A 10548-nucleotide genomic window follows, 5' to 3' on the forward strand; every position below is an offset into this window, starting at 1 on the left:
CTATTTGTAAGGCCTCCTCAGACAACTACTTCGCCTTTTTGCCTTTCTATTTCTTAGTGATGGTTTTGGTCAGTTTCTTTGCATCATTATAAAGCTTTTTAACATTTAATATGCATGAAATCAGTAGCAATCACTTCTTTTTCACTTTTGATTGCATTAATCTGTGTCTTCTCCCCTAACATCTTGTTTAACTTGACTAGGAGTTCAGTAATACACATGACTTTTCCTTTTTTTTTTTCTTTAGGAGATTTGTCTAATAGTGTTTTAGGCCACTTAAAAGTGTAAAACAGACGGCTTGTCAAATATTTCTGGATGTTATTTCAAATGTTAGTTAATTTCATTTGGTTATTTGCCTACATCCTTATTGACAGTAAAAATTAATAGTCTTCCTGTGCTGTTAGGCATTTCCTCCTTTGTCTTTTCACCCATTTTTATCCCTCTTTCATAAACTGAGCTATATTAATGATTTCATTTTTAGCAGGGATTTAACTTAGATTTCTTTAAACTTCTTTTTATTTAAAATGTTTGTTTATTTAGAGATAATGATCTTTTTCACATTTAAAAATCCTTTTTTTAAAAATGGAGACAGTATATAAACTCGAACCCAAAGCAATAAAAAATGGTAATGGGATCATACTTATCAATAATCACCTTAAATGTAAATGGGTTGAATGCCCCAACCAAAAGACAAAGGCTGGCTGAATGGATACAAAAACAAGACCCCCATATCTGTTGTCTACAAGAGACCTACTTCAAATCGAGGGACACATACAGACTGAAAGTGAAGGGCTGGAAAAAGATATTCCACGCAAATAGAGACCAAAAGAAAGCAGGAGTAGCAATAATCATATCAGATAAAATAGATTTTAAAAAAAAGGCTGTGAAAAGAGACAAAGAAGGACACTACATAATGATCAAAGGATCAATCCAAGAAGAAGATATAACAATTATAAATATTTATGCACCCAACATAGGAGCACCACAATATGTAAGACAATTACTAACAAGTATGAAAGGGGAAATTAACAACAATGCAATAATAGTGGGAGACTTTAATACCCCACTTACATCTATGGATAGATCAACTAAACAGAAAATTAACAAGGAAACACAAACTTTAAATGATACAATAAACCAGTTAGACCTAATAGATATCTATAAGACATTTCACCCCAAAACAATGAATTTCACCTTTTTCTCAAATGCACACGGAACCTTTTCCAGGATAGATCACATCCTGGGCCATAAATCTAGCCTTGGTAAATTCAAAAAAATTGAAATCATTCCAAGTATCTTTTCTGACCACAATGCAGTAAGATTAGATCTCAATTACAGGAGAAAAACTATTAAAAATGCCAATATATGGAGGCTGAACAACACGCTGCTGAATAATGAACAAATCATAGAAGAAATCAAAAGAGAAATCAAAATATGCATAGAAATGAATGAAAATGAAAACACAACAACCCAAAACCTCTCGGACACTGTAAAAGCAGTGCTAAGGGGGAAGTTCACAGCAATACAGGCACACCTCAAGAAAAAAGAAAAAGTCAACTAAATAACTTGGACTGTGAAGAAAGCTGATCGCCGAAGAATCGATGCTTTTGAACTGTGGTGTTGGAGAAGACTCTTGAGAGTTCCTTATACTGCAAGGAGATCCAACCAGTCCATTCTAGAGGAGATCAATCCTGGATGTTCATTGGAGGGACTGATGCTAAAGCTGAAACTGCAATACTTTGGCCACCTCATGCGACGAGTTGACTCACTGGAAAAGACTCTGATGCTGGGAAAGTTTGGGGGCGGGAGGAGAAGGGGACGACGGAGAATGAGATGGCTGGATGGCATCACCGACTCTGTGGACATGAGTTTGAGTGAACTCCGGGAGTTGGTGATGGACAGGAAGGCCTGGCGTGCTGTGATTCATGGGATCGCGGAGAGTCGGACACGACTGAGCGACTGAACTGAACTGAACTGAACTGAACATCTAAAGAAACTAGAAAAGGAAGAAATTAAGAACCCCAGGGGCAGTAGAAGAAAAGAAATCGTAAAAATTAGGGCAGAGATAAATGCAAAAGAAACAAAAGAGACCACAGCAAAAATCAACAAAGCCAAAAGCTGGTTCTTTGAGAAGGTAAATAAAATTGACAAACCACTAGCCAGACTCATCAAGAAACAAAGGGAGAAGAACCAAATCAATAAAATTAGAAATGAAAATGGAGAGATCACAACCGACAACACAGAAATACAACGGACTATTAGAGAATACTATCAGCAATTATATGGCAATAAAATGAATAACCTGGAAGAAATGGACAAATTCCTAGAAAAGTACACCTTGCCAAAACTGAACCAGGAAGAAATAGAAAATCTGAACAGACCCATCACAAGCACGGAACTAGAGGAAGTAATCGGAAGTCTTCCAGCAAACAAAAGCCCAGGTCCAGATGGCTTCACAGCTGAATTCTACCAAAAATTTAGTGAAGAGCTAACACCTATTCTACTCAAACTCTTCCAGAAAATTGCTGAGGAAGGGAAACTTCCAAACTCATTCTATGAGGCCACCATCACCCTAATCCCAAAACCTGGTAAAGACCCCACAAAAAAAGAAAACGACAGGCCAATATCTCTGATGAACATAGATGCAAAAATCCTTAACAAAATTCTAGCAATCAGAATCCAACAACACATTAAGAAGATCATACATCATGAACAAGTGGGTTTATCCCAGGAATGCAAGGATTCTTCAATATCCGCAAATCAATCAACGTAATACACCACATTAACAAACTGAAAAATAAAAATCATATGATTATCTCAATAGATGCAGAGAAAGCCTTTGACAAAATACAACATCCATTTATGATAAAAGCTCTCCAGAAAGTGGGAATAGAAGGGACATATCTCAATGTAATAAAAGCTATATATGACAAACCCACAGCAAACATTATCCTCAATGGTGAAAAACTGAAAGCATTTCCCCTAAAGTCAGGAACAAGACAAGGGTGCCCACTCTCACCACTACTATTCAACATAGTTCTGGAAGTTTTGGCTACAGCAATCAGAGCAGAAAAAGACATAAAAGGAATCCAAATTGGAAAAGAAGAAGTAAAACTTTCACTGTTCGCTGATGACATGATCCTCTACACAGAAAACCCTAAAGACTCTACCAGAAAACTACTAGAGCTAATCAATGAATACAGTAAAGTTTCAGGACATAAAATCAACACACAGAAATCCCTTGCATTCCTATACACTAATAATGAGAAAATAGAAAGAGAAATTAAGGAAACTATTCCATTCACTGTTGCAACGAAAAGAATTAAATACTTAGGAATATATCTACCTAAGGAAACAAAAGACTTGTACATAGAAAACTATAAAACACTAGTGAAAGTAATCAAAGGGGACACTAATAGATGGAGAAATATACCATGTTCGTGGATTGGAAGAATAAATATTGTGAAAATGAGTATACTACCCAAAGTAATTTATACATTCAATGCAATCCCTATCAAGCTACCAACGATATTTTTCACAGAACTAGAGCAAATAATCTCACAATTTGTATGGAAATATATAAAACCTCGAATAGCCAAAGCAATCTTGAAGAAGAAGAATGGAACTGGAGGAATTAACCTGCCAGACTTCAGGCTCTACTACAAAGCCACAGTCATCAAGACAGTATGGTACTGGCATAAAGACAGAAATATAGATCAATGGAACAAAATAGAAAGCCCAGAGATAAATCCACGCACCTATGGACACCTCATCTTTGACAAAGGAGGCAAGAATATAAAATGGAGAAAAGACAGTCTCTTTAACAAGTGGTGCTGGGAAAACTGGTCAGCCAGTTGTAAAAGAATGAAACTAGAACACTTCCTAACACCATACACCAAAATAAACTCAAAATGGATTAGAGAGCTTAATGTAAGATCAGATACTATAAAACTCCTAGAGGAGAACGTAGGCAAAACACTCTCCGATATAAATCACAGCAGGATCCTTCAAGACCCACCTCCCAGAATATTGGAAATGAAAGCAAAGTAAACAAATGGGACCTAATTAAAATCAAAAGCTTCTGCACAACAAAGGAAACTATAAGCAAGGTGAAAAGACAGCCTTCAGAATGGGGAACTCTCTTACCCTGTTGGTGGGAATGCAAACTAGTACAGCCACTATGGAGAACAGTGTGGAGATTCCTCAAAAAACTGGAAATAGAACTGCCATATGATCCAGCAATCGCACTCCTTGGCACACACACCGAGGAAACCAGAATTTAAAGAGACACATGTACTCCAATGTTCATTGCAGCACTGTTTATAATAGCCAGGACATGGAAGCAACCTAGATGTCCATCTGCAGATGAATGGATAAGAAAGTTTTGGTACATATACACAATGGAGTATTTTTCAGCCATCAAAAAGAATGCATTTGAATCAGTTTTAATGACGTGGATGAAATTGGAGCCAATTATACAGAGTGAAGTAAGCCAGAAAGAGAAACATCAATACAGTATACTAACGCATATATATGGAATTTAGAAAGATGGTAACCTTAACCCTCTATATGAGACTGCTAAAGAGACATAGGCATATAGAACAGTCTTTGGGACTCTGTGGGAGAGGGTGAAGGTGGGATGATTGGGGAGAACGGCATTGTAGCATGTATATTATCATAAGTGACCAGTCTAGGTTTGACGCATGATACAGGATTCTTGGGGCTGGTGCATGGGGATGACCTGGAGGGAGGATATGGGGAAGAGGGAGGTGGGAGGGGAGTTCAAGAAAGGGAACACATGTACACCCAGGGTGGATTCATGTCAATGTATGGCAAAACCAACCAATATATTAATGTAAGGTAACTTGCCTCCAATAAAATAAATTAAAAAAAAGAAGAAAGAAAGAGACGTAATGAGGTTTACATCTCTCCACTGGACTTTCTCTTTTATTTCTGTCCTGTATGTACCCTCTTGTCTTTTTGACTTCAATAGTTACATAGGAGAACAAAAGTATGATCCAGAATTAGATATTTCTCCTTTTTTCCTAACCTGCATACCTTTCTAAATAGCTAACGTTACGGACCGCAGTCACATTATGCATCCCAAATGATGCAGAGCTGGGCTCTAAACAGGTGGACGCATCTGTTCCAGTCCATCAGACTTGACTTACACTGACTGCGTTCTGTAATCATTATGGTTTTTATCCCAAATTACAGTGTCAATCTGTTCAGAATTAATATGTATTACTCCACCACTTGTTACAAAATTTTCAGTTTATTTATTGGACCAAATCCTGCCCTAATCACTTAGGCACAATTCCCACTGAAAACCTAAAAGAGAGAATGTGTATCCAGAGGTTATGCTTTCATCGCATGTCAAAGATATTTTTGCATAAGTGGATGTTATTGCTATTCCCAATGAATGTTCTTCCTGTGTCAATAGTGAAAAATAGTTTAAAATTTTAGTGCACTGGTTTGGATCATTTTTAATCACTTCTTCCAACACATGTTATACCCCAGTGTGGTTGTTCCCATAATGAAGAGGGGGTTGATGAGTTATTTACTCCACTCAGAATGTAGTGGATAAGTTTAATATTGGGAAATTATAGATTTATATTATAGTTTCCTCTTTCTTTTTGTGTTAGGTAGTTTTTTAAAGGTGATGAGTCCATAACTTTTTATTATAACATGGTGAAGCATCTCACTATATTTTTTGCCTTATTTATTTTAATTTGGGAAGTTTGTTTTCTGATTGTGGAGTTTTAACAGTACTTTGAATATTTTGCATACAAATATTTCTTCAAATATGTGTCCTGAAAATAGATTCTCCTAGTCAGTGGCTTTTCTTTCTATTCTTTGACTACTGTCTTTCACAGGTGGGCATTTAAGTTTTAATCAAGTCCATATTATCCTTTTTTTTTTTTTCTTTCATGGATTGTACTGTTTGTATTACTTGTGAAAACTAATAATCAAACTCTATCTCATGTAGATTTTACCCTAGGTATCCACTGTAATTTTTATAGTTTTTCATTGTGTACTTACCACAGTGAGTGACTTTGAGTCAATTTGTGTCTAAGATACAAAGCTTGTATCTTTGTTCATTTATTTCCTATGGTCATCCGTTGTTACCCTCATGATTTGTTGAGTAAAAGACTATCGTTTATGTGATAATGTGACTTTATTCCTCTGAACAAGATCAAGTTGTCTGTATTTGCATAGGTCTGTTTGTGAACTCCTATTTTGCTCTCTTTATCTGTGTGTCTATTTGTTTTAAAATATCATGTCTTCTTGATTATTGTAACTTTACAATAAATCTTGAAATTGGGAAAAAAAATAAAATGTTTGTTTATTTAGAGATAATGATCTTTTTCACATTTAAAAATGCATTTTTTAAAATGGAGACAGTTGACTTGAAATATTATGTAAATTTAATGTGTGCAACATACTGATTCACAATTTTTTAGTATTATATTCCATTTATAGTAATTATAAAAGATTGGCTACTTTCCTTGTGTTATACTATGTATTCTTGTAACTTATTTATTTTACACTTATACAAATTGTACAAGTAATTTGCATCTCTTTAACTGCTTTCCCTATTTTGCCCCTCTGAACTTTCATTTCCTCACTAACTTATTAACCACTAATTTATTTTTTTACACCTGTGAATCTGTTTTCTCTGGTTTGTTTCACTCATTTAAAAAGTTTTTTTGATTTCACATATTTTTAGATTTTCACAGTTAACATACAGTAACTGTCTCTGTCATATTTTGCTTAATATAATACTTTCCAGGTCCATGTTGCTGCAAATGGCAAAATTTTATTCTTTAGCTCAGTTTTTGTCAATTGAAATGATCACCACCCCTTACCATCTTATTTTCTGACCTCGCTTTCTCTCTCTCCTGTCTACTTTTTTAGCTATCAATCATATATATTATAACACCATTTAGATTCATCTAGTTAATATTTTTCCATGTTGTTTTGCACACTCTTAATTTTCACTTTTGCATTTCTGCTTACTTGTCATAGTTTTCTAAAGGCAAATTTGTATTATTTCTTTACACATTGCCCCAATAATTCATAATCAAACAAAATTATCATTTAGTTTTCATTTTATGGTAATATTATATTAATTATGTTTGAAAAAATGTAATCCATTCCATAAGAGTGTAATTTAAGAATAGGAGAGTGCTTAAGGATAATCACATTTCTCTGTGACCAAGTAGAAAAGATGTTTTTATCATGGACTTAGGAAATATGTAGAGTTCTTTGTTGCTGTTCAGTTGCCAAGTCATGTCCGACTCTTTGTGACCCCACGCACTGCAGCATGCCAGGCTTCTCTGTCCCTCACCATCTCCCAGAGTTTACCTAAGTTCATGTCTATTGAATTGGTGATTCCATCCAACCATCTCATCCTCTGTTGCCCGTTTCTCCCTCTGCCTTCAATCTTTCCTAGCATAGGGGTCTTTTCCAATGAGTGGCCTGTTCAAATCAGGTGGCCAAAGTATTGGAGCTTCTTTACCTGAACCAAGAGTAATACTTTTGTCAGGCCAAGCTATAAACCAAGAAACCAAAGTGAAATCCTCTTATCCTGTATCTAGTTAGACATACAGAGAAGGCAATGAAACCACACTCCAGTACTCTTGCCTGGAAAATCCCATGGACAGAGGAGCCTGGTGGGCTGCAGTCCATGGGGTCACTGAGTCGGACACAACTGAGCGACTTCACTTTCACTTTTCACTTTCCTGCATTGGAGAAGGAAATGGCAACCCACTCCAGTGTTCTTGCCTGGAGAATCCCAGGGATGGGGGAGCCTGGTGGGCTGCCTTCTATGGGGTTGCACAGAGTCAGACACAACTGAAATGACTTAGCAGAAGCAGCAACAGCAGCAGCAGCAGTTAGACATAAATACAATCCCAAGACAACCAATTTTCTTAGTGATCCATTGGAATTGAGGGCTTCATTAACCAGAGGAAACAGCCTTTGGCACATTTTTACGGTTATCAAATATTAACTCCCAGGATCATTTTTTTGGCTATGAATGTGGGAGATAGAAACTTCTGTGAAAAAGACAATGGGAAGAGAAAGACAGTATTGTAGATTTGCTAATGAAGAAAAACTAAGGCAAAAAAATTTAATATATTGCCATTTTCAAGATACCCTCCAAAGTGTTAGTGTCTCACAGGATTCTAGATTCTGAGTTTATCATGTTCTTCATGTCTGTAGGAGAGAACATTCTGTATGAATTGAAAGAGTCTGAATATAAATATGAATTTTATCAGGATAACTTAATTTGCCTTCAGAGACCATAGTTTTCCTTTTCAAATATGGGTGGCAAAAATAACCTAATCTTTAGTTAAAGGATCTAATTTTCAGGAGATATTATCAAAGGAAAAATAAGATAAAGTTTATCCCTTCTACTGCACAGAAATTGCTATTATTTTCTGGGGAAAATAATAAAAAAATACAGCCTTATTTCAAATAGCAAATTTAATGATACTGACAGCATATTTTATATTAAATTTCTATTTTATTTTCCAACATGCTTTAATCATTTTATTAATAAATTCAAGGAGATATTTTAATAATGCTTCTAAATATTATAACATGTTTTCCTGGTGATATATGACATTTTAATTAAAATACATATTTTTATTTCATTTAAAATAGATTTTATTTCTATATGTGGTTTCTAGTAATCTTCTTAAAGCAATCTATTTTTGTAAGCCTGCCAAATCTACCTTTCTTTGATATGAGAAACAATGGAGATTACTGACCTCTAAAATTCTGTTACACAGGTGAAAACTGATCTTTTTCATGTAAATTAAAAGAGTTAGGACCTTGTTGTTAGGCTAATAAGAAAAACAGGCATTGATGATGTATACATCTGTCTAACTGAAAGAATGAAATGAGTGTTGAAAGAATTTATGTAGAGAGAGGCAGAGAGTTTTTCATTCAGCTTTCTTTTTAGAGGTATTTTTTTTTTTAATATGATTGCATTCACTTGCTTGAAGAAAAAGCCATTCTTTGGACCATGTTCTTGAAGGCTTGCTGCACTTGCTGATTTCGTAGGGTGTATATAAATGGATTCAAAAGAGGAGCCACTGAGGTATTGAGCACAGCCACTCCTTTGCTTAGAGTCACTCTTTCCCTTGCTGAAGGCTTAATGTACATGAAGATGCAGCTTCCATAAGACAGAGAGACAACTATCATGTGGGAGGAACACGTGGAAAAGGCTTTTTTCCTTTGACTCGTGGAAGGAATTCTCAGAATTGTCTGGATAATATATGTGTAGGAGAGAATAACTAATGTTAGAGTGACCATGAGTGTTACCACAGCTAAAAATAATGCCATGAGTTCTAGAAAAAGAGTGCTTGTGCAAGAAATCTGCAGGATGGGAGAAGCATCACAGATGAAATGATCAATTATATTGGAGGCACAGAAATTCAGTCGCAGCAGTAGGATTATTGGTGGAAAGATGATCAGGAATCCTGCAAGCCAGGAGCTAAAGACAAGAAGTATACAGACTCTACTGTTCATGATGGTGGTGTAATGTAGAGGTTTGCAGATGGCCACATAACGGTCATAGGACATGGCAGCCAGGAGGTAAAATTCTGTCACCCCCAAGAAGATGAAGAAAAACAGCTGAGCCACACAACCGTTATAAGAAATGGTTCTGTCCCCGGTCATGATCGCTACAAGGAATCTGGGAATGCAGACAGATGTGAATGATATTTCTAGGAATGAGAAGTTTCGAAGGAAGAAGTACATTGGAGTCTGCAGATGGGGATCTGAAAGAGTGAGGGTGATGATGACCAGGTTCCCAGTCACGCTTAGCACGTAGGTAACAAGAAGAAATAGGAACAGTACAACCTGCCACTGTGGATCACTTGTCAATCCAAGAAGGATAAACTCGGTTACTTCTGTGTAATTTCTCATTATTTTCCTTCATTATAATGATATTCTTTGTTTCAGCTGTAAAACAGATGAAGAAATAAAAAATTAAAAAATTATGGCAAGAGCAAAGAAACACACACACACACTCACACGCACACACATAATGTTGCTTCCTTGTACTTTTAGGGGAAAATGTTTTAGTAATATACAATAACTTATTATATCATGTATTAATTCAGTATCCTGTTCTTCCTTCATTGTTTTCTCACACATTTATCAGTAAAAAAATCTTTCTTCTGAATGCTTCAATATATTCCTGAATAAAAGAGAAAAGGAGGCTCAAATCTTTGATTTTAAAACTTCAATTAATACTGAGAGCTTACCTCCAGTGTACCCCAATATTATTGAAGATATACTTTTATTGCTTTCTGCTTCAAGCAAATTTTTAATTTTCTATTTTGTATAAGCATGTTTTTTTCCTTATCCATTTGAAACTTTTACAATCTGTGGAGATACCTTAGTAACTTAGTTGTCCAACTTTTAGAGTAACATGTCCCCTGATAATAGCATACCACTAGGGGGAGCCTGGTGGGCTGCCATCTATGGGGCCGCACAGAGTCGGACACGACTGAAGTGACTTAGCAGCAGCACCAG

General features: G+C 35.8%; 1 protein-coding gene across 1 annotated transcript; it reads right to left on the minus strand.

Moving 5' to 3' along the window:
- Positions 1 to 8997: 8997 nt before the first annotated feature.
- Positions 8998 to 9936, minus strand: LOC129536198 (olfactory receptor 6C75). The gene is made up of 2 exons (XM_088836708.1): positions 9722 to 9936; positions 8998 to 9670 (listed from the first exon to the last, which is right to left on the minus strand). Exons 1-2 carry the CDS (start codon positions 9934 to 9936, stop codon positions 8998 to 9000), a joined length of 888 nt encoding a protein of 295 aa, XP_088692834.1.
- Between the last annotated feature and the right edge of the window lie 612 nt (positions 9937 to 10548).

Source organism: Moschus berezovskii, chromosome 6 (genome assembly GCF_049115385.1).
Source record: "Moschus berezovskii isolate FMDL1 chromosome 6, NW_MosBer_1.0, whole genome shotgun sequence".
In the NCBI taxonomy this organism is placed as follows: Eukaryota; Metazoa; Chordata; class Mammalia; order Artiodactyla; family Moschidae; genus Moschus; species Moschus berezovskii.

Excerpts from the sequence above, each read along its gene's own strand:
- LOC129536198 (XM_088836708.1), bottom strand. The coding sequence starts at position 9,936 with ATGAGAAATTACACAGAAGTAACCGAGTTTATCCTTCTTGGATTGACA. Across the intron at positions 9,671-9,721 it reads TTCCTAGAAATATCATTCAC|CATTTCTTATAACGGTTGTG; the intron begins ATCTGTCTGCAT and ends CGGGGACAGAAC.